The sequence below is a fragment of the Epinephelus moara genome, chromosome 8 (assembly GCF_006386435.1).
Source record: "Epinephelus moara isolate mb chromosome 8, YSFRI_EMoa_1.0, whole genome shotgun sequence".
Lineage (NCBI taxonomy): Eukaryota > Metazoa > Chordata > Actinopteri > Perciformes > Serranidae > Epinephelus > Epinephelus moara.
Window position 1 is genome coordinate 18,309,016 of NC_065513.1, and position 25,521 is coordinate 18,334,536.

General features: G+C 39.4%; 2 protein-coding genes across 2 annotated transcripts in view; one reads left to right on the forward strand and one right to left on the reverse strand.

Annotated features, from left to right (window-relative positions):
• Window positions 1-13,805, reverse strand: part of LOC126395033 (uncharacterized) — a 317,047-nt gene extending 303,242 nt beyond the window's left edge. Inside the window, exons 1-2 of the mRNA XM_050052234.1 lie at window positions 13,711-13,805; window positions 9,591-9,774 (exon numbers count right to left, since the gene is read on the reverse strand). Coding sequence (XP_049908191.1) covers window positions 9,591-9,774; window positions 13,711-13,743 — 217 coding nt within the window. The 5' untranslated portion in view covers window positions 13,744-13,805. The remainder of the gene's footprint in view (window positions 1-9,590; window positions 9,775-13,710) is intronic.
• Window positions 13,806-19,020: 5,215 nt separating this feature from the next.
• On the forward strand, window positions 19,021-24,001 carry LOC126394109 (arrestin domain-containing protein 3-like). Its single transcript, XM_050050727.1, has 6 exons — window positions 19,021-19,420; window positions 19,875-19,932; window positions 20,062-20,209; window positions 21,771-21,867; window positions 22,431-22,687; window positions 22,815-24,001. Exons 1-6 carry the CDS (start codon window positions 19,165-19,167, stop codon window positions 23,454-23,456), a joined length of 1,458 nt encoding a protein of 485 aa, XP_049906684.1. The 5' UTR covers window positions 19,021-19,164; the 3' UTR covers window positions 23,457-24,001.
• The last annotated feature ends 1,520 nt before the right edge of the window (window positions 24,002-25,521 follow it).

The window sequence follows — 25,521 nt, forward strand, 5'->3', positions numbered from 1 at the left end:
CACCGTCCAGCAGCAGAAATGGGGGACAGACTAACCCAGTTCAGCAAAAGCCACACTGGCTGCGCAAAGAGACTTACTCTCTCCCCATTAAGTGTGTGTGTGTGTGTGTGTGTGTGTGTGTGTGTGTGTGTGTGTGTGTGTGTGTGTGTGTACATCTGTAACCACAGTATGATGGGTGCAAATACCATATGTGTTTAACTTTTTAAATTGAAAAAAATATATACATATTGCATTTTTAGATTTCTTTATTTTATGTATTAAGATGAATTTAGACAAATGAGTGTACAAAACACATTGTTGTTTTAGTATATGCATTTTAGTTTTCTGGTGACAACAAAATTAATCACATTAAATCTAACATTTTTTTCTGTTGCCTGATCAAATAGATTTTTTTCTTCCTTTTTTCCCAAACAATTAAAAAAATATTTAAAAAATACATGATTAATATACGTATGCATTTTGTAATGTAATTTCTAGTTTTTATAAGCTGCATTTGGCATTTCAGTATGTACTTTTTCAAAACTATGCAATGAGACAAACATTTAAAAAGGAACCAAACAGCTGTTCTGTCTGGCAATAACAGGGTTCAAGTGGAGCGATGTGCCCCTAAACGGCTAATAAACGGCACAAAATGAGCCTGCAATTAAATTTATACACTTGATTGCACTGCTGTCATGTCCACTACAGGCTTATCGAACACCTGGGATCTATTTCCTAATAGAACCTTGGGGAGAGTGGGAAAGAGAGAAAGAGGGGGGAAAAGAAATGAACAAAGCAATCTTTTCTCCCCCTGTATTTTGGCTGCTTTCTCAGACGTTTGTAGAGGACCCTCTTTACTCACGCAGAGGGTTTGAGGTTTTAAAGAGAGAGAAAGAAAGACAAAAGAAGGGGCTTTTCATTGAACAATGTTGAATAGCTGTAGCAAATGAGTTTTTTATACATTTAAATTGGTGTATTCATTTGTAGTCATTAGTAAGCAGCGTTATGACTCACCGTAACGAAAGGTTTGTGTTTATGGATTCAATCAAGGTGAGTATTAAATAAAAAACAATATGTAGAGATGTACTGCATCTTGTAATCTTAGATGTCATACCGTTCTAATTTTTGCTGTATTTTTTAACAATTGTGCATGGAAAGCACCGGGTAGCGCAAATGTCTATACATGTTATTTGTGACCTGTCTCACCAAGTTACATGCGTCAATACATGATAATGAATAATGCTGTTGCAAATCTAATGAAATGACAGATTCTCTTCTAACTGACTCCATAAGCGCTGACACGGCACTGCAATACCTCTCAGCCCGGCCTCAACACTCCATTTCATCATGAAAAAAGGTGTCAGCACAGCAAATTATAATCGTTAATAAACCTTTATTTGATGGTGTTTGACAAAACTGTGGCGTTACTGTGAAGATGCTCATCGTTTTCTCATGTCTAGTTACAAGTAGTCTTCTCACTTTCATCTCTAGCTCACTTTGAATACATACGATCGAGCATTTTATGTCTGCAAATGTTTATGAAAAAAAGTACTTTGTATCTGTTAAAACATGACCTGATGTGTAGAGTTTTTAATACAATTAGTAAAAATATAAATTATGTTGATGGGCACAAGATCTAGCTTTTCCTGGTATTACATATTAGTGAGTTCACTGCAAGCAAAGGGTTCAGCTTAAGGAACAATAGCTGTGTTCACTGCATTTGAGTTAAACTGAAGAATCATACACTTAGTCTGTGTTCCGTTTTCTCATCTACAGCAAGACTTCCTCCTCCCTAAGTTTCCTTCAATTTGCTAATTACACCAGGCAATTTCAGAGAGCCGGGTTGATAGAAAAAGTCACGTTTTGGGGACTCTGGGCCCACAATCTGTCTCTGACCACTGCTAAGTCACATAAAGTATGTGGCAGGAGGCCAACAATAATTTTGCTAACCCTTTTTTAATTGTGGGAGGGTCATTCACAATGCCCAGTAGAAAGCATTAACCACTGAACTGTGACTGACAAGGGCAGGTTTCCCACCAGCAAGAGGCACCTTGCAGGCAAGCCAAGAAAAGAAAAAAAAAAACTAAACTGAAAATTACAGAAATGCTATATCAAAAGCCATGTGCAAGCTGGCTTGGATGTATAATTCTAAAACAATGAGTATCTGATGTGTTTTGTTATTTGTCTTCTACTAAATGTAAAATTCTAACTAAATAAGGACTTCAATATGGCATTTCTGTGCTGGTCAGCAAAACCATAAATAATTCAGTCAGCTCCTTATTTGATTATGTTTGCTAATTTTGTGACCTTGTCAAGCAATTATTTCGCAATCTCTGCCTTTTTCTCTACTTACCTGGTTCACTGGTTCACTGAGTGGCTAATGGTATTTTAACTTGTCTAAATTATGAGAGCTTTTCTGAAGTAGCCGCGATGAAATTGGTTCAATATGTTTCGCCGTTAAAAATTTAACAAAGCTACTTTCCCAGGAATTCACAACTTTTTCGTAAAGATTCATCACAGAGGATGTGGAAATTAAGAAATATACATTCTCTTCTCTTCCTTACTCTCGCCTTAAATTATCCTTTTTTGACAGCTGACTAACAATCATCATTACAGCTCAAACAGTTACCTGTGAGAATGGCCATAAATCTTGTTAAAATAACCAAAACCGTCTCTTGCGCTTTTTCCCCACAAGAAGCAACCTGTCTGTAAGCACACACCATCTGTACATAGTTAGAGCCGTATGCACACAGATGGCAGCCAAACACTCCCAAAGTTGCTCCGTCCGCACGTCTAACCTTACAAAGCAAACTAATTAACAGTAAAACGCAGAGAGAAGGAAAGAGCAGTTTGAAAGAGTTTGCAATGACTCTAATGAGGAGGGAGAGAGAGAGAGAGAAGGGTCATCTATATAGTAATGCCAGAGGGATGGGGGGGGGGACTTCTACTGAGGCTCTAGGTTTACTGCCCTCTTTAAGATCCATATTAAATGAGGGCTACTTATCGCCAAGCCTCTGTCCCAGCACACAAGCCTTTAACAGCATGGTGCGGGGCATAGGGCAGGCATCTGAAGGGAGGAAGATGAGTGGTGGTGGAGCTGCGAAGGGAGGGAGGAACCTTGATTTGCCAAATGAGATATCGCTAGAAGCGCTTCCTGTTTCATGCTTTATTGTGAGAAGCAAGCCAATAACACATGGGGTTCAACGGTCAGTAATGTGGAAGTTAAGTACATATAATTTCACTATGGGCCCAAGGTTTAAAATTTTTACGGTTAAATCTGTTGATTAAAAGAGTGGTTACAACTTAACCAATAAAAACAAAAACAAAGAAAAGAAAAAGAAGCAATATTTAATTTATATCCTTTAATAGTCGAGCGACAGTAAAGGACTTGTGTATAGTTCTGGTTGTTGTCTTTTCATGAGACTCTGTACCCACACTTGCAGTGGCCTACCATCCTGATGAAATTCATTTTGTGAAAAGGAGGACAACTCCTTGGAAAGTTAATTAGTAGGAAACAAGCGGAGGAAAAAGCAGGAAACGAGAAATGACCCAGCTGCCAAAAGTAATAACGTTTTCATTATTTATTTCATTATTCATTTGTGGATGTGTTCAGACAGAATTAATAATAGAAATCCCTCAGAGAAAATGTTTGCGCTGGAACCCTATTACGAGCAGGCCAAGTCCAGTGGCACAGTTAGTTAACATGCACAAATGTACTGCCCCCGACAAATAACATATCAAGTGGAGCCCTGGATTATTTTGTGCTCCCAAACCTCTCTCTTTCAATTCGCTGCTTTTCATTTAATTGTTTCAGTCAGGGTTAAGGTTGCTACTCCCTGCTACCTTCATGGAAAAAATAATGCAATTTAAGAAAAAGCTAGAGCAATAAAGCAGTCATCTGCTGCCAAATACTGTGAGAACTGTATCGCAATAATCACAATGACATCCATTTAAATGTCTATTGCTCTGTTTTCATAATAAGTGAGCTGTCCATTTCTCCCTGAGAAAACTAGTAATGAAGCACAGAATCAATTAGAAGTCCCTTTGGAGAGAGGAATATGTGCTGTTCCATTACACAATTCTTCTTTTTAGTCCAAACATTACTCTGCATGATATTCCCTGATCTGGCCTGTGTTTGCTTTTTCTCACTGTTTACTGCAACACTTCCAGGCCAACTCACATTTGATTTTCCCCACTGAGATTCCAAACACACTCCCAATACACGCTCTGGAGAAAATGAGGCCGGAAAGGAGTAGTGGCGAATCATTCAAGGCTGTCCAAAGATCTTTGTTACAAAAGCAGATTTTATTTTCACTTCCAACACAGACATCTCTGATAAAAAGCATGTCAAAGGCAAGTGGGATGACTGGTTTTTCTCTTGGCATATTATTTTTCACTTATCAAATGTGTTTCCCTTACCAGCCTCCCAACCACAACCTACCCACCCAATTCCTGGCTTTACTATATTAAGGAAAATTGGGAACGGATGGCGAGGGACAGAGTGCCTCATTGGATCAATCTATCTATCTATAGAAGATGGTGTTGGTTGGTGTGTGTGTGTGGGGGTGTGTGTAGGGAGTGGGGGGGTGAAGGGAGGAAAAAAGGAAAAATGAAATTAAAAAAATAAGAAGAGAGCCTTGGCCATGTGTCAGTTGAGCATTTTTACATTAGCCATACGTAAGGCATTTCTTTCTTCCTCTACTATTCGCCGCTCAAAGCACCAGGGCCACGGCCATGTGTGAATAATCACACAGAGGGCCTCAGAGGTGCCCTCGCCGCCTTACAAGAGGCTGGGTGCAAGGGCAGATGGGGGAGGCGCAGGTTGAAGGAGTCGAGAGATGGGGAGGGAGGGGGGGGGTCGTAAACGTTAACACGTTGAGGATTTGGATATCCTCACAAGCTTGTCTCATTAGCTGCTAATTGGCAAGACTTTCCCCCATCTTTTGTTCTGCATAACGTTTGTCTTTTTGGGGGGGGGGGGATGGAGGCAGAGGAGGAGGATGGTGAACATATACTACATATTTCAAGTGTTCGCTGAGAGAGAGTTACGCCCATATTACAGCAACATAAACACTTCTGTCCTACGATTAACCTTAAAAAGCAACTGAGTGCAAAACTACAGGCCCAACCTGCTCAACCACATTAGCACAGAGATCAAGGGGGAGAGCGAGATAGAGAAAAACAGAGAGAAAAATGAGTGAGAGAGAGGGCAAGAAGCAAGGACAGGGGTTATTTTTCCCCGTTCCCCCTTTTTCCACTCATTCACCTTTCCCAGCTGGGAAATCGTAGAAAAACATCAACACAGCTAAACAGCAAATTATTACCAAAGTTCCCCTTGGTGCTGGGTCCAAAGCAGACATATTGGAGTTGTCATGCAGGGGGATGGCCAATACTTTCCGAGAATTATTCTGAGTATTGCGCTCTTTGACAAACATTAAACAAGACAATAAAATACATAGGTGAAGGTGTATTTGCCTACAGGCATGGATGGCTTGAAAGAAAGACAGGAAGAAAGAGAAAATGAGAAAATAGGTCTCCATATTAACAACACAGTTTCCTGACAGTCCAAGTGAATTATACATTTACAGAAGTAGCCACTCAAGTCGGCATGAACCCTATCCTCAAGGCAGAACCTGGCCATGACTGGTGATTTGAAAGGGAGAGTCATGTGTGCACCTTGAGGATTTTTTTCTGCCATTGTGTCTGTGTGTGTCTCCATCTGTCTCTGTGCCTATATCTCTCTCACACTTTTTCTATCCCTTTGATTCTACAGAGATGTAACTGTGCCCTGAATGCCAATAAGGATCAGGTAGATGGCAGGTCAATTGTCCATTCCTGTTACTTTAGAGGGTTTTATTTTTTTCTAAAAGGTATTGGATTTCAGGACCGAGTAATTCAGAGCAAACTATGCCTGCTGTAATCTATTTTAATGGACATCATTAAACTGAATAGACAGAACTATGTGTCTCTCCATGTTTGCAGAAGGATTTTTATGATGAGTTGAAGAATGGAGGATGTATCAATACTTGCTTTTACTGACGAGTGGTATAATATTAAGCACTTTAAAAATTCCAGACTGTGTTCTTTATTACTAACAGGTGCATGATGTCATTACAGTACCACAATTTATTTCTTTAAGGTGTTTTAGGTTGAGGAAGGAACTATGTGTTCACAGCTGAGGAATGAGGGTAGCATCTGAGGAATGCTTAACTCAAAAATGGTGCAATGCTGACCAACAGCATCCAGAGGGACACACTGGAAAAAAGTAACATGATGGTTACAATTACAGTGAGAGTGAGGGCTCTGTTTTATGTTAAGAGAGTTGTCAGAGAGGAAGAGAGGGTTAGGAAGCTGGGTCATAGCCCTCATATGCTGTTTAACACCTGACACCAAGGCCTAACCAAGGTTCATAACTCATATGGAAAGAGAGGTGAAGAAAAAACAAGGACAGGGATATAAAACAAAGGAATAACCTAAGCCCCCCAGCTCAGTCCTTCGACAGTCCTTTATTCGGGTTAGCTCACTAACTCTCAAACATCTCCTGTCATAACTGTGTGCAATCTAAGAAATAAAAACTTAAGAATCGTAATATATTAAAGATCGTTTAGTCTTTGCTCACAACATTCAAGGACCTAAATCAAAGTAGCCATGTCTGACCAAAGACATCTGACTTCTAATACTCCATGGGACCGGCCTCCTATAGAAAATCAGGGTAGGTCACAAACGGCCAGCGCATGAGTCCTTGGCTTCATCCAACATCCAGCAGATCAAGGGCCTCGAACTAAAGCAGTACTGACACTGACCTCACTGAGACCCAGCAACTGAAACAGCCCTAACAAGGTATTAGCAGGCACCTCTGTATACCCTCCAACTCTCAGCCCAGGTCTAAAGAAACACAGCTGCACAGGGTGTTTTCCAGGGCGGAGGGCAAACCTGCAAGCAACGTGGTGCCCCTGGCTAAGCTCAAGGGTGAAGCTGGAAGGTCAAGAATTCAAAGCAACGGGGGGCAAAGTTTACTGAGATTATTTTTAACTGCAATTTCTCTCTCCGACATAACCCATATATTCCACTTAATTTTTTAGATATAAAAATATATTAACATCATCATCAGGTAATGATGCCTTTTTTAAAATCATATCTGTTTAATGCATACACTATAAATATATGCATTTCCCGTTGTAATTGGTATGAGTTTAGTTTGTCCTCTAAGAATGTGGTATATTGTGTGTGTTTTTGTGTGTATGCATGTGCAAGCACGTATGGCGGTCGTCTCTGTGTGACTGTGGGCGTCTGGAGGAGAGAGAAGCCTCATCTGTTACCAGCCCAGCCCGGCCGGCCCGCCGCGTGAAGTAGAACGACAGGGTGTCACCGCCGACGACAGTGATGGATGCCCTAAATTCTGTAGGCAACTTGGGCAATTGGACACATTAACAACAGGCACCTGCTTTCCCCCGTACAAATCTATTAAAAGATAACAGCAATGGCGGCTCCCACACTATTAGTAAATTATAGCTCTGTCTGAGTGTGAGGTAAGTGTGGGCCTCCCTTCTCCCACCTACCCCCACCAGTCTCCTCTACTACACCGTCTTATTGGCAGTCTAATAGTGCCACCTAGTGGCAGCCATTTATAATGCTTTTCTTAATTGTGAACAATATTTGAACATGGACAAAAAAGTCAACAGGAGACTAAGTTTACTCAAAGGTAATCATTCCACTATTATCTGAGGTTTTACAGTCTTATTTCTACAGTCTATAATTTGCATTAACTTAACATATGCATGTGTGTGTGTGTGTGTGTGTGTGTGTGTGTGTGTGTGTGTATATATATATATATACACACAGTATATATATATACACACACACACACACACACACACATACATATATGAAAATAAGTTCCGTAATAACCATATTATCATAATTTCAAAATGTTATTATTCATTGTCACATTAACTGTGCAATCTGAACACAAATATAAACCTACACCAAACATATAATATTAATGCGAGTTTGCCATGACAACGAGCCCTAAGGCTGCAGTCTCATTTATGGTTGGTTGGTGATAATCGCTGGGGTGACAACCTTTAATCAGTTAACGATTTATCTTGGTCTGTGAATGTTGTATGTGTGATAGATAAAAAGTGTGTGTGCCTGTGTGTGACACAAGTTGTTCTATATCCTTTTGTGCACCCTATGACTTTTTCTTGCAAGCTAATTTTCAATAAACAAGCCATTCCTTGGGCCGACTGAGCCAAATGGCCAGAGATCTGAGACAATGTGGCCGACATAAAATCATTATGACCTACTCAAGACCTCCTCTATTAAAACATTAACAGCAGACCAGTACTCTCAACATGACACTATTATGACATATGTTGGACTAGAGCTCAGGTACACCACATAAACGTGTGTCACATAAATTTGCTGTGGGTAAATATTTCTGTGTCTGCGAGGGGGGTATGTGTTTGCGAGCTGGCCAAGAATAAAGGGAGGACAAGACCAGTAAATACTTTTACAGCAGGCAATTTGTCAGGATGTGTAAATGTCTCCAATTCCCAACAGCACTGGAGTAAAATTTACAGTCACTCGGGAAGTGACAATGCACAAAAAAGGACCACTTTTTACTCTCTCTCATCTCCCTCAGACCACTAAAACCTTCCCATAAATCTCCTCCGGTCCCCCCAGATGTCTGCTGTTGTCAGATATCATGCCTTGACAATGCCTTCCACCATCATTGTCTTGACAGAAATATGATATGTGAAACTGCAATGTCACATCACTTAACATGATTTAGCCTAAGCTAGCCTGCACCATTTTAATCAATCAAGAATGTCACCTTTTTCGCTGTAATGATGGTAGAGGTATAGGATCCCTGTGTTGGGGTGATCTATAAGACTTATCTAGGCTACTGATTTATGACTACTGCCAGCTAATGTACTAAAGGAGCCTCCGCCCTTCCTGTCATCAGGGTTTCTATCAAATTGGCAAATAAGTAGGCCAGTATTACCTCATGGGCAGGGAGGAAGACACTTCATGTTTTGTGTAAACCCTATGTATATGACATTAGGTGCCTCTGAAACCTATACTGAATATCCCTTTTACTGCACCATCAGATAATCTATTTTCCAGGTCCTGTACTGTATATGCACTCCATACACTCATGACTCTGCAACGTAGTTCAGACAAACATGTCCATCAAATGTCAGACAGTATGTATGACAGTTGCTAATGGATTCCATAGGCTTGGATGCTTATATCAGCCAATTGTTCTGTAAATGTTCTAAAGCCTCAATGGATAGCCGCACCTTTCACCAGATCATCAGAGTATTAAAGGTATATCAGACTGGCTTGTCCCAATGATGGCAAGACCTATCAAACATAACAATACATTTACCAAAACATAGGACAACTATGTGTCTGACGATGCATTATAGAACAACAACTATGTGTACAACAACCTAACACACACACACAAATCACGCTTACTACTCAAATTCAAATGTAAAGCATTAACTCATACCGACATAGCGAATGGCATTTTACCGTCGGTGAATGGCCACAGTGTGCAATACAAGACACCAAACAGTATACAAAGGAACTTGGACCTGTACCTGTAACCACAATGGAGTGACTCGATCCACACGCCAGTAGCTTCACTCTGCCCAGCCGTGCCTTTGTGAACTCTCGCAGATGGGCCTCCTCTGGATTGATCTCCCCTGGCCTGCCATGTCCACTCTGGCCAAGCTCCCCACTACCCCAGCAAAGCAGATTCATATCCAACTCACACTGCATGTCCTGGGAACACAGACAGAGAGATCTGTTTTAGCAACACAGGAAAACTAAAGAAAGTGTGCTTGGTACTTTTTCAAATTTATTTTATTTATTAACAAGATGTGCGCACACATGTGTCATCATATTTCTCTCAGGTTAAAACCAGAGTTTCTGACCTGAACAGGTATTTATATAGCAGGAGTTTTTCATCACCTACATTTACACCCCACACACCAATAAACACATGAAATATATTTTTAGATGCTCATGAGATACTGGAGTCATAATTGGCCACTAGTATACGAAAGATGTGGTCCCACATACAGGATATGAAAAATAGTGGAAATAGTGTTAATTCAAAATAGCTGCTTACAACCACTGCTCTTCTGGTGAGCATTATTAAGCTTGCATAAAAACCAATCTGAATTTCCCAGCATTTTTTGTAATGAACTGTGGATCTGATGCAGATCAACACTATTCTCCTCAACATGTTTATTTACAATCTGCCCTCTGCGCTAATTAGAATGTGACCCTGCACACACATAGACGCTGGATGTATGTGCATGCATACACACACGCACACACACACCCCACAGCAATATTACCAGCACAATTCCATCCGACTGCTACTGGAATTTTCCGAAAGAGCAAACCAATAGATAACCTATTACAAAACTATAAGAGATCGATAGCTAATTTCTTTGCATTGATTACCACTTGGACATTTAACATGCGCCCTGTGGCCACAATGTGTGTTCCGCAAGCTTAGATCCCCATTGGCCCTCATGAGTATTAAAATTATCGATTCAGACAGAGGACTAAAAATGTCAAGCTGTTCATTAATCTTAATAAAGACTGGACTTGACCAAGGCACCCTTTTTCCCAATGCAGGGATACAACCTATCCAACTAAGGGCATACACACGGCATAGATTAATGAGCTTCTACTGAGGGATGTGATTTAAGTCTTTGCCATTAATAGATCAATTACAAAAGAACAAGTATTTTGTAATAGTACTTACTTTCACCTAGTGTGCAGCTCGACGCAACATTTTAAAATTCATATTGACTGTCCAATAGTAGTTATTTGCGGAGAAATTTCAAAGAAACTTCACAAAACAAGCAGCGCTGCAGTAATGAGGTCTTTGTGTGAGATGAAGCTGCATCTGCTGTTATGCTACAGATGGCCCTCCGCAGTCCATAATGGACAAATGTTACCAGGCGCAGCCTAACAGCCACTTTCATCTCTGTCTTATGTAGATGAGTTTCAAAGCATGCAAGGCTGTCCTTAGCTTAATGAGGGCCCTAAGCAGGATTTGATTTGCTCACTTTTCTTACTTTTAATTACTTTCATATTTCTGCCACACTTACTCATATGTTTCCTGCTCACATCTGATTGGCAGTTAAGCCGTTGCCATGATTTGCAACCTGTATCCACTAGTCACGGTAGGGCTGGGCAATATATCAATATCATATTAATATCACCATATTAGATATCATCTTAGATTTTGGATATTGCAATATCTTGACTGTTTTCTGTTCTTGTTTTTAAAGGCTGCACAACAGTACAGTGATGTAATTTTCTGAATTAACGACACTTTTCTAGCTGTTATACTACATGCAATTATCCACCGAGTCATCATATCCACATGAGTGATGATTATTTATCAAAAAATAAATAAAAATTCAGTATTATTATTTTGTGGAAGCACCAATATTCAACCCGACAACATCGTTGCAACATTGATATTTAAGTATTTGATCAATATATCATATTTGATTTTCTCCATAATGCCCTGCCCTTAATTTCATTTATTTATTTGTTCCAACCTGGACAAAGTACAACAACAGTGCAACCCTCAATTTACACCCTCCTTGGTCAGAAAAGAACCAGGAAGAAGAAAACTTATTATACCTGCCCCCTACTCTAAGCTAATATAATCTAATAATGGACGATTTGCCTGTTTCCATTACACATGATTTCTGTAACAAGCTACAACATGAATTAAGACAGCACTGAAAAAAATTACAGCAACTTCAAGTTTGAGACACAGCTCCGTGAATGTGAGTGATGACAACAACTCAATGAATATGCATGATGTCATCATCAGTGATGATGTCACCAGTACTATAACACAATTAATCACAGAAAATAAAATAAATAATGAAAAGGTGGGAAACCTTTTTAAACGCGTAATTTACCCGATAGCTTCATACTGACTGATTATTCTGTCTTTATACATTTTTTTAAACTGAAAAATATTTAAACAACCCTTTAAATCATTTGGTAAAGAATTCCATAATTTAATGCCGATAACTGAGACACACATCTGTTTTAAGGTGGTCCGTGTCAACTGATGTTTAAAATTATATTTTCTTCTGTGATCCTGATCCATAGAACTAAAAAACAAACAACTTTTGCAAGTTTTTTGGCAGCACATTGTTTTTTGCTTTGAACAAAACTATTACTGTCTGTAATTCGACAAGATCTTTGAATTTGATTAATCCTGATTTGATAAACAGTTTATTTGTATGTTCTCTGGAGTGTACATTATGAATGATCCTAATTGCTCTTTTCTATAAAATAAACAAAGGTTTTATATTAATCATATATGTGTTGCCCCACACTACCACACCATAATTAAAATAAGGCAAAATAATAGAACAGTACAAAATATACATTGCTTTTGGGTCCAACACATACTTTGCTTTGGTCAAAACAGAAATATTCCTAGACAACTTTGTTTTAACATATGCTATGTGAGATTTCCATGTCAACTTATAACTTAATCAGGGAGATGGGTACCAGTTAATCTGAAATAAACACAATAAAACAATAAAAACATCTCATTTACATGATTACTTTAAAAAAAAAAAAAAAAAAAAGCTGAGTCACCATTTTTACTGGCCAGACAGGACATCCACCCTTTGACCATATTTTGTGTAAGAAAAATCAAAGGGCACACCACAAATCTTGCCACTTGTAGGTGTTGTTTCTTGCTGCCCTGGACATATGGCTTTACATGAAAAAAACATTTTATGGATTTTACACAAAAAATTGTTTTGTTTTGCTTTCTGCAGAACTTGGAGTTTGTTTGTTTTTTGTACTGTTCATTGCAGATAGAGGCTATCTTCTGTGAGTTTTGAATGTTACAGGCTAGGCCTCATTCTTAAATAGGTATTTTAAATCTATCTGGAAAAATAAAGAGTTTGCTGGAGTTCATGATATACAGTATAATTTCCTTTCAATCAGGCTTTACCAACAGAAACATGAGCCATAACTATGAAACAAAACAAAGCTGGTCTAAGGAAAATTGTTCAGAAAATACATCTAGGGAAAAAAATCAAACATCATGATATCTTTGACCAAATACCTCAATATCAGTGTTGACAGATATTGTATGGTTGACTTTTGGCGTTTTTACAAAATAATTACAAGATAAGATATAATGACTAGTGGGTAGAGGCAAATAATAAAATAATTAGAACAGTCTGGTAAGTTCAGACAAAATATTCATAATCTTGGCTTTTATCTTATCTCATATCACAATAGATATAATATTGATATATTGCCCAGCCCTATTTAGACATATTCAACTGACAAAGGGCACTTTTGGACTTAAATCAATAATAAGGAATAAAAAGCTTCCTGTCTCAAGATGTACTTTAAATAACAGAGATTAACACTTGACAAGCATTTATAATCACTTTAGGCAACCATACCTTCACATATTTTTACACCACAACAGATTTTCTGGTCAGAGGTTGTTTTTGTTTGTCCACTAAAAAATGAGGTAAAGAGTTGGAATCTTACTTGTTGTAATTATAACACCAAGAAATAAAAGACTAAGAGCAGATTGTGAAGACCAGTATCTGTTTGTAACTCTGAATACTAACACACACAACATCAAAGACAAAAAAGGCAGAAACACTTGGCAGCATAGCACTACAAGGAACTAACCTGAGCCAATGTTGAAGAGCAAGAACTTTTCATTTCCTGTCTTCTTATACTATGCTTTCTTTTCTCTATTGATACTTCTGTTATTGGTCCCTTTTTTCCACACAGTGGTTGCATTAGGTTGTCTTGTGGCCCTGCCTTAATCCCCCCTTCCTTCATTGCACTCACAATATTGGCAGGGTTACTGTCTCCATGGCAGCTTCTGTTGACAGCATACCAGCTGATTGAGATTAACCTATTACCATCTAAACTGGGGCAAAGTTTGAGAGTCGCAAGAGGTATTTCAGAAAGGGACTAGCAGACACACAACATTATGATGGCAAATTCAGTAGTATTGAACTGGATTTGAGACTTTAACCATAGACAGTGAACAGAGGGCTGAGTTTGTGAACTCCTACAGTGGTTGTCTGCAGCGATAAGGTCAATAGAGAAGTAAAGCTGTGTCTCAAATCCATAATACAAACTCAATTCTATAGCGGCCATGTCCAAAGTTCAGCCTGGGGAGCAATTTTAACCAGCCCTTGTCTTGTCTTCCACAGTATGCTAGCCTATATGATTAACACAATGTTATTTAATAAAGATCACTGCATTTTCAAATCAATTCAAATCAAATCAAATCAGGCTTGTCATCTCACCAAACACACAACAGTAATCCAAGTAAAACTAAGTAGTGTTTGCTGGGGTCGTTCCAACACTATTTTAATAAATACTAATACCATCAAAATTGGACATCAATAACGTTACAATAAAACCCTAACTGTCCAGCAATAAATCACAAACTAACAGTCCAGTATGACACTCACACATCAGCAGTGACAATTTAGATACCGGGATGCCAAGATGGTGCCATTAAAGTTCTCTAGCTTCCGGATTTACTTCTTCGGTCCAGTGAATTTGCGCACACCCACTGGTCCCGCTCGGCTCATAGACTTAACATTGTGATGACGTCACGGATATTTAAATCGTTTTTCTCGGCTTGAGGAAAAGTTTCACAAATATAAAAGCGCCATGGCTCAAAAATTCAGGATAGACAGATTCACAGTTGACCTTGTTTGCCGTTCGAGGTGTCCTGTCAACAGGTAGGGGATTTTTTTTTTTTTTATTATTTTTGCTGTAATACCGCGAGTGGCCACTGGGGGAAAACGACGTAAGGCAGGCTGAGCTACATGCTATGGCTGCTGAGACATGGGCTGCGTTTAGCCCGGTTTAGCACTGACAAAACGTAGCAAAACGTTTATTTTAACAGAAACTGCTGTGCCTTGGACACCCTGTTGTGTTACGCCTTTTTGTGCGGCGAGGTTTAGCTTAATTCAATTAAATTGGGCTTTATTGATATGGAAAACTTAGATTTAACACTGCCAAAGCAAGTGCGCCATAAAAACAAAAATAATACGTACAGTAGTAGGTAAAGATATATATGATATTGCTTTATATACACATCGCTGCCGATTAGGCAACACCTCTGACACACTCACCAAACGAGAGAAAACATACCTCAAAGCCTGTTGCACACCATTTCACAGTGTTTCATGGAAACCTGTCTATCAACCTGGAAACCGTAGCAACGCGGTGCACACCGTTTTGAAATTGATGCACACGTCCCGCCGTCACGAGGGGTCAAAGGGTACAGATGACCCCGGCCCAAGGCCAAGGGGAAGCCCGTTGAAAAGGTCTAAGATTGGTGCTTAAATGGTATCAAGTACAACAATTTACTTACTGACTCATATTCCTGACAATACAAATGATATGTATTATTACAATACATAAATATATTGCAATCATTAAAACACATTTCAGTGTGCAATCTGATACCCCCACCCCCTGCAAGTACCGTGAAATGGTACGGTCCTTCTAACGTGAGGCGCGGTGCGCAAGTGCCACTGATGTAAAGATGTGAGGCTGACTACTTCCTGGTTAAAAAGAACATTGCCATTTTTCAAAATGGTGTGTTTAAATATTTCTGCATACTGGGGTCCCTAAACAGTCTTGGAATTGCATAACGTGGGTATGACTGGAAAACTGAGAGTTGACAGTCATGGTTGACAAAAATGACAAATTTTCCTTATTTAAATCAAGGTGTCATGAAAGCCTATGGTACATAAAATATTCATGCAGAGTCTGTCTCATTGGCTAAATAAACACACCATATTTCCACTGTTTTTCTCCCAGTTCTTTTTGAAGTCATATGTCATCTGTTCCAGAAGATGTAAGTGTTCAACAGAATTAATGAAGAGGCTAGCAGTTGGGCAGTTTTCTGGAGGCAGTATTCTGTAATGGCCTTTTTTAATACCTGCCAGCAAGATCTTTAATAGAACGGTATTATCTTTACTTCATATTCATCAGGGATGTGTTCAAGATAAAGGGATGATTTTACTTTTCTGTAATCATTCATTTGAGGGCATTTTTTGGCCCAGGACACACATATGACCACCTCTGCTTTTCAGAATAAGAAAATAAGATCTTAACACGGAGTAGATACAAAATACATGTGGAAATTTGATTAATTCCATTATATAGCAACTCCATTGGAATGAATAAGCATTCGGTATCTAGTTATTATTAAAATCTATGACAAAGAAACATAAAGTCAAGAGCGAGGGCCATGGCTTTTAGAAGCGATGGAAAGTTGAACATATTTTCACTCAAAGATGAAACAGTTGTGTTTGTGTGATTTGTATCATTTTTTTCCCAATAATCCATATGAAGTAGCTGACCCCCAGGGTATTTTCACATTATCTCATCTGGCCGCTTTCTAAAAAATTTGGACACCCCTACCTGATACATAGGTACTAGCTGTCATAGCACACTGTTTTCACAGTTTTATGTCCGGTGTTAAGTCAAAGTCTGTTCTCTTGTTGAACAGTGTTTCCCTCCTGTTAATGTATAGCGCACCCCTCTGTGTTTATGTTTAAGTTTAGGCTTTGGTTCAGGTTTAGGTGGGGGGAAACAAGCATATTAATTTTCTCTGTTTCCTTTTTCACTTTGAAGTCCAAAAGATGGGGAGGCCAAGAATGTCCTTCTTGTTTGACTCTGATGGATTTGCAGGTCAGAAAAGAGCTTTATCCTTCTGAGACCCTGTGTCCTCATATGAGGACATCACATTTTGGGTTTACTTGACCTTATACTTCATTCTTCTCAACTTAGACCTGTTGTCCTCGCTCATGGACACTGTTTTTGTGCCATCTGGTGGTAGTAAGAGCACAATACACTAATCCATATACAAACAAGATGGCAGCCATCTCTGCCAAATCAGTCTGCAACCGATCCCAACAAAAAAGTGGACAAGGTCCAAAACCTGATCACATTTATGGTTGAACCTGGTTTATTTGTTATGAAGAATGTTTGTAGTTTGATATGGCAACAAATTTGACCAATTTTATCAACAGTAGCAAGTTAAGACACTGTTAATTAGAAAGTACTTGTTTGACATTGGGACTTCAGTATTGTCTCGTCCGAGGACATTGGGACTTAGCGCTAACAATTTTTTTAAGATTTACCAGGTCCTACTGATCCAAAATAGCTAGAAGCTTATCACACACCTGCATGCTTGTCTTTTAATTGCTAACATTAACTTACCACTAAGAGCAATATCTTCAGATGTAGCATTGTGCTAAAATTAATGACATGGGGAAAGCCAGCCTCCCTCATAAATAGGGACTGTGCAATATAAATAGGGACTGTGCAATAATGTTTTTATCCTACTGGTTTTATTATATTGCTTTAATCATGCACTTGACACTTAATGTTTCTATTTATTCTTTTTTTTTCTTTTTTTTTCTTTTCTTCGTGCATTATGTGTATCGGTATGAGTGTTTGTTGTGATGCCACTGTGATGAGCCCCCTGTAATTTTGTTGTAGTACTTATACAATGACAATAAAGGCATATTCAATTCTATTGTATTCTAACAGACAAATACATTCTAACTTGCAATCTGATTTAGTCAAATTATGTGGAAATTTAATAATAAATAAATAAATGGGTCTTTGTGACTGCAAACAGTTACCTCAAAGTATATGGTTGCTGAAAATAAAACAGATTAATAAGACTTACATAAGTCTAGAGGCAAATTGACAGGTAGGAGCTTGTGTTTGTCTGGTCCACCACCACCCACACTAACCCACCTTCTTGTCTGTAGCATCTGACATCCACATAAGGTGGTCCATAACATACCCAGGAAATTACAAATTTCAATTCATTCTGTTAAATATAGGTATGAACGTTGTTATGATGTCAGTGGTAAATAAAATAAACAACTCTTTGTTAAGTTTGTGAATACTATGATGCAGTATTTTATTATTACAGCTTTATAAAAACATGGTCCAACAACTGGTGTAAGAAAAATATTATATAATATTGTGTATGATCCAGAAAGAGTGCTATAAGCCATTCACAGCAGTAGTTACAATTTGTCTTTGATTGTTATGGGAGAAATGACATGCATAAATACTCGGGTTTGTACATAAGTTTAAGTTAAGTTTAAGTTTATTTACTTTATTAATCCCCCTGAGAGGAAATTCAATGTTTTCACTCTTGCTTGTCAATTACACACAGGTCCGAAAGACACGCACATGCACAAACAGGACCTATACATGCACAAAGTGGAGAGATGTCAGAGTGAGGGGGCTGCCCTTGGTGAGGCGCCCCGAGCGGCTGGGGGGTTCGGTGCCTTGCTCAAGGGCACCTCAGCAGTGCCCAGGAGGTGAACTGACACCTCTCCAGCCACCAGTCCACGCTCCATATTTTGGGCCGGACGGGGACTACGAACAGGCGACCCTCCGGTTCCCAACCCAAGTCCCTATGGACTGAGCTACTGCCGCTACATGCTGATATATTATGTGTATCACTCAAATAAATATAAAAAATAAATAAAAAAATAGGACTTGCATGGTGTCCAATTATGTCTACGCACTACACTTACTATTTTCAGTGAATATTCTCACATTCTCACACTTGTACTGGGTTGAAGAGTTAGTGAATTAGTCTAAATAGCCCATCAAATTAAATTATTTTAAAACTAATACATTCAATAGTTATTTTTTTTATCCTGAAAATTAATGGCAAATATCAGCACCTTCACATAAAAAATCCTCCAAATTTTTCACTTAAGAGCAGTTTATTAGTCTCAAATTAGCCATCTTCCAGCCATCTACATGTTTTCCTGTTTGTCCACTAGGGGGCTCCATGCCATTATTTTTGAATGATTGCAATGCCCATTTTTGCACAGTGATCTGCACTTGTTTCCCACGAGCTCGCCGTCTTCCCCTTGTACATACGATGGCAGTAGAGGTCTTTGAGCAGACCTTCATAGGGCGTGTCTTATCCCAGAATCGAAACGCCATGGGAACCCCCACATAACACACTATGAAAGCGTTTGGAAATGAGCTGGTTCACCGATCATACACTTTATTTCTTCATTTAACCAGCATAGTCTTCATTTATTTACGATCGCTACGACAATGCCTTCAATCCAAAGCTTCACGATGACCTATGACGCGCTGAATGAGGAGGGGACGTTCTCGGAGGGAGACACTATTACTGGGAAAATAACACTGGTCCTATTTAAGGCCACCACTGTTGAGAGCCTGTTTGTTAAAGCGAAAGGAGACGCTGACGTACGTTGGACGAAAAAGAGCGGCGATCACACCAGGACGTACTCTTCACACAGGAGATACTTTAAACTGAAGAAGTTTCTAATCTCAGAGGACTCTCAGGGTAGGCGGTGGACTTGTTAGTTAGGCATGCCTTAACCCTTTCAGTACTAATAAACATGATGTAGGCATTTTTCCTCCCTGAATGTTTGTTTATGTGGGTTTCTCTTCTCTATGTCCAGTGATGGTCATGGCAGGATCAGTCAGTGATGTAAAAATATCCATGACCATTATTTATAAATATAACAATACCACATAAAAACAAGTTGACACAGACATTCAAATCTAAAAGTTTAGTATAACTGGTCAATTTGGACCTATTTTCTTTTTTAAATGACTCATAACTGAATTGCAGCTCTTAAAATAAAGTAATGTACAATACTGAAATGAAGTGTGGTGGAGTAATACACTGCAATGCTTCGATAAAGTGCAAATGTTACTATCCATCAATGCGTTTAATTGGCTACTAATGGCCAAGACCACTGTTAGTATTAATCCCAAAATCCTTTCTCTTTCAGAGACTGTGGTTCCCAGAGGAACCCATGTCTATAACTTTGTCTTCAACATACCACAAGGGTAAGTACAGTAAGAAAAATGTAAAAACATGTCTGCACTTTCACCATGAAATTGAGTAGATAGCTTTTACTCCTGCACATTCTATCAACTGATTCAGATTGAATACAATGAATCCATTCTCCATTGCAGAAGCATGCCATCATCCTTCAAGGGGACTCATGGAAAGATTGTCTACAAGCTGGAAGCCAAGCTGTCCAGGAGTTGGAAGATGGACCGCACTGTAGAAAAGGACATCCGTTTTGTCTCCAAGTCCTTTCCAAACCTTCCTGCTCTAATGGTGTGTAAAAAATGAAACGTAACTACAAAAATCTCTGATACTGTATGACAGAAACTACTTGTCCTTATTCCTCAGTTAAGTCTGTGGAGATTACATCTTGTAATGTTTTGCTACAGCAACAATCCTTGTCTTGGACGCAGCAATTCTCATGGGGGGGTAAAGCAGAGAAGAAGGGCACCGAGTAGCTCACCTGGTACAGCAGGCGCCCTATGTACGAAGGCGACGTCCTTGCTGCAACAGCTTTGGATTTGATTCTGACCTACGGCCCGTTGCTGCATGTTATCCCCCCTCTCTTCCCCCCTTCACACCACCACTGTCCTGTCAAACAAAGCCCAAAAGAAGAGAGCCAGACAATGGAAAATGAAAAATATAGGCATCACAGTTGTCCCAAACCACACTGTAATTATCCCTAGTTATATCGAGCCACACAGATAACTCTGCTTTAAAGTGCTGAAGTTTTGAGATATCCAGCTCTGAAATCGATCCCACCACTGCCGTATAATTTAGGTGATAGGCTTTTTTTTAAAAACTGCAACATTTCAAAAGCGCAGTTTTAATACATAATAATAATGACAACCACTCCATTTAGAGGTGTAACTTCAAGGATCCAGCTATTACACATACTCTGTTACAGTTTTAATTTAACCAAATACATAGATCGGAGCCATCTTTAACAGCATTAGCTCCACATGTGCTTTTCCTGCCATGAGAAGTAAAAACATCTGCTGTAATAAAAAGGCTATTAGGGTTTGGATTTCAATTTGTGCTCCTCAAATCCCATTTTAAGAAAACCTCAACAGCAATGTATCTTTGCAGAGACAATGTTTCAGTTACTTTGGATAATTTACAAACCTCGCTGTGGACAGTTTTCATTGATATTATTTCTACTGTAGAATGTAGTTCCACTGAAAACTGCTCGCCATGACATACTGCACGGTAAGCAATAAGATTTAAATACTAGTGCGGTGATACTTCCTCCTCAGAGGTGTCTTCCTCTCCAAAACAACTGGACCACTTAGAAACATTGCTTACGCACAAAACGAGGCCTGAAAGAGGCGTACGGCACTTCCCACTCAAAAGTTGTGATCTATAAAAACAGACTTGATGGGAGAAACTTTGACCCGTGCTTATGAACATTTTGGAGACGGAAAACTGACATTTTCAGTCTTTGTCCATACGTACATTTTTAGTATGGATTCTACGCACAGTTTTATAAATGAGACCCAAGGTGATTAAAACTTGTAAAAACACTGGGTAAAGCAGTTTCACGTTAAAAAAAAAGTGTTTTTCTGATGTTGTTCGTCACGGAGGGGCTCCTAGCTATGGTGGCTGATGCAAAAATGTGAAGGCTCTATTTGGAGCCAGTGTTTGTAGCTCTAAAGTAACGAAAATGCGATTCTTATTTTCAAGTGATCACACACAAAGGAAATATTATTATTATCTTCCATTTCTACCAATATATCCCCTTAAATCACACACATCAACCTTTTAATCCTCCATTGTCTTAATAATGTAAGTGGATCAAAAGTAATTGTTGTTTACTCTGTTTATTGCATTCTAGTCACGTCAAGTTGGTTCAAAGAAGAAGGAGATGGGGCTTTTCTCAAGTGGATATGCTATCATGGATGTCATCGTTGACAAGAAGGCCTATGCCCCAGGTAATAATATTCCTCTTCAAATATGGTCAATCAAACACATGGAAGGATATCTTCAGCTGAAGGCAGATACTGAAAAACAATTTTTGTTAGTGATGGCTGACACAGCCATGCAAAATAGCAAACTATTTTAATGACACTGCAATATTGTTAGCATTACAGTTCATGAATTGACTTATCCTACTTACTACTTTTGCCAGCAAAGAAATTGAATGCACTGTATAGTCGTTTTTACCTTACAGACATTTTGACATGTCGTTTTAGGAGAAGCACTAATAACATGATTAACAGCTGTGTGCCATTTATGTATGTCCGTTCATGTGCCCCAGTTTGGTGCATACTGGCTGACACCTGTGCGCTTGACAAGTTTAAATGTCTGCCATGATGAAATGGTCTGTTCTTCTGGTCTAGTTGAACATCATAGTCATTGTGGTTAGATTATACTTTCAAAAACCATGCATGGAATAATAAATAGGTGTGGTTTAGCATTTCAGCGCAACTGAAATACGATACAAGAGGAAGTTGTGCCGCACTGGCATAATAACATTCTATTGTCTTTCTTATAGGTGAAACAATGGTGATTGTTGCAAAGATCAACAATTCCTCATCCACTGAGATGACACCCAAATTCAGATTAGGCCAGGATGTGGTGTACCGTGCCAACGGCAGTACCAAACATGAGGGCAACGTTATCCACAAACTGGCTGACCAACTTATTCCATCTCGAACACAAAAGGATATCAGGTGTACAGTGAAGATTCCTGGTGATCTGATGCCATCAATCCAGAATTGTGAAAGTATCTCAGTGGAGTACCATTTAAAGGTATGCAAGGGTGTGTCTTTATGGTAAAGCACAGTGAATTGAGTCCACTGACAGTGATTTTTTAAAATGATTTTGCAAAACTATTGACCCAAAAATACTGATTTGAGGCTGTCATATTTTCTCTCAGGTATATCTGGACATCAGCTTTGCTTTTGATCCAGAGATCATTTTCCCATTGGTCATTATTCCAAAAGACCTCGCTCCTGGCCCTCAGCCTCATGAGGCTGCAGGTCCATATCCCGCTGGGGCTGTTGGGGGTCCGAGCTACAGCGACTTCCCTCCTTCTGCAGTGTCCATGGGTCCTTATCCGACATCCCCACACTCAGGGAGTTATAGAAGCCCAAGAGCCCAAAGGAATTCAACACCACCACCTGTGTACCCAGGTAACCCACCTGTGTATGCTGGTTCACCAGGCATGTATCCTGCTCATCCAACACACATGAGTGGGGGCTACAATAACCCAATGCGACAGCGGCCTTCTCCATATGGATCTCCATTTTCATCTCCTGTACTTCACCCTCCACCCACTGCCCCAGCATTCCAACCACCCCCATCTGCCCCACCATTTCAACCACCCCCATCTGCCCCACAGCTCCACCCATTCCCTCCTCCTCCACCCTTCCAGATATCCCCAACTGCTCCTACATACAACCCGCTGCCTTCTGCACCAATGATGAACACAGATTTCCTGTCACAATCGGATGAAGCTCCTCCAGCATATTCGCTCCTTTTCCCATCTTCTGCTCCTGACGAACCTGATGCAAAATAATAGAATGTATTTATGTGAATGACTGAATGAGTTTGTTAATTATTAAGTAAAATACTAATATTGAGTTAAAATGTGAACTCTGATTAACTAAATCATATCTTTAATACTTCATTCACTAATACTTTAATGCAGTAATTGTTGTGTGCATGTGAATAATTGTATACAAAATGGGACTCTTTCAGTGTGTGAATGTTTTCAGGTCAGTTCAGGTTGATAATTGGCTTCGTCCAGCTGCTCAAACCTCAGCCATCAGGATACACTGTGTATTTCATGTGCCTTGGTCAACTCAAGTGTCCTAGACTGATCTTTTTTTCAGTGTTATAGTTTATATATAGTTTAGTTAATGTTTGGAGACTAGTTGAAAGAGATTGGACAACATGTACTGTATCAAGAAAAAAGGTTTTATGTTCTGTTTTTTTTTTTGTTCTTTTCACTTTTTTTTAATGCCAAATACATTTCAACTACGTCTTTCTATTTTGTTACAAAATACTCAAACTGCCAGTGTCTTCTCGAACTTGGAGACTTGAATAAAGAACTATTATGGAAAGGTTTTCTGTCAGTGTTAGTGTGAATACTTTGTTTTAACTACTTAAGTCTGTTATATGTTGGATATTACCCAAGCTAGAAAACTTTTTTGGCTTATGTGCCAGGAGAGCAACTCCACTGGAATGAATAGGCACCTTGGTATCCAGTGAGCAACTCCACTGGAATGAATAGGCACCTTGGTATCCAGTATGTAGTTATTATAAAAATCTATGGGAAAGAAACAGAAAGTCAAGAGCAAGGGCCATCGCTTTAAGGAGCGATGGAAAGTTGAATACATTCTCAGTTGTGTTCGTGTGATTTGTATCAGATCTTTTAATAACCTATATGAAGCAGCTGGCCCCCAGGTATTTTCACATTATCTAATCTGGCCCTCATTCAAAAAAGTTTGGGTTTGGTACATATTAACATGATAGCATCACACAGTTGCTGCAGGTTTGTCAGCTGCACATCCATGATGTAAATCTCCCATTCCACCACATCCCAAAGGTGCTCTATTGGATTGAGATCTGGTGACTGTGGAGGCCATTGGAGTACAGTGAACTCATTGTCATGTTCAAGAAACCAGTTTGAGATGATTTGAGCTTTGTGACATGGTGCGTTATCCTGCTGGAAGTAGCCATCAGAAGATGGGTACACTGTGGTCATAAAGGGATGGACACGGTCAGCAGCAATACTCAGGGAGGCTGTGGTGTTTAAATAGTGCTCAGTTGGTACTAAGGGGTCCTAAATGTGCTAAATAAATATCTCCCTCACCATAACACCACCACAACCTGCCTGAACTGTTGATACAAGGCAGGATGGATCCATGCTTTCATGCTGTTTACCCCCTACCATCTGAATGTCGCAGCAGAAATCCAGACTCATCAGACCAGGCAACGTTTTTTCCAATCTTCTATTGTCCAGTTTTGGTGAGCCTGTGTGAATTGTAGCCTCAGTTTCCTGTTCTTAGGTGACACCCGGTGTGATCTTCTGCTGCTGTAGCCCATCTGCTTCAAGGTTCCACATGTTGCTCATTCAGAGATGGTCTTCTGCATACCTTGGTTGTAAGCAGTGGTTATTTGAGTAACTGTTGCCTTTCTATCATCTTGACCCAGTCTGCCATTCTCCTCTGACCTTTGGCATCAACACGGCTTTTTTCGCTCAGAGAACTGCTGCTCACTGGATATTTCCTCTTTTTTGGACCATCCTCTGTAAACCCTAGAGATGGTTGTGCGTGAAAATCCCAGTAGATCAACAGTTTCTGAAACACTCAGACCAGCCTATTTGGCACCAACAACCATGCCACGTTCAAAGTCACTTAAATCACCTTTCTTCCCCATTCTGATGCTCGGTTTGAACTTCAGCAAGTCGTCTTGACCATGTCTACATGCCTAAATGCATTGAGTTGCTGCCACGTGATTGTCTGATTAGCTATTTGCGTTAATGAGCAGTTGAACAGGTGTACCTAGTAAAGTGGCTGGTGAGTGTATATCACTTAAATAAATATAGAAAATAGAAATCAATAAAAAAAATAGGACTT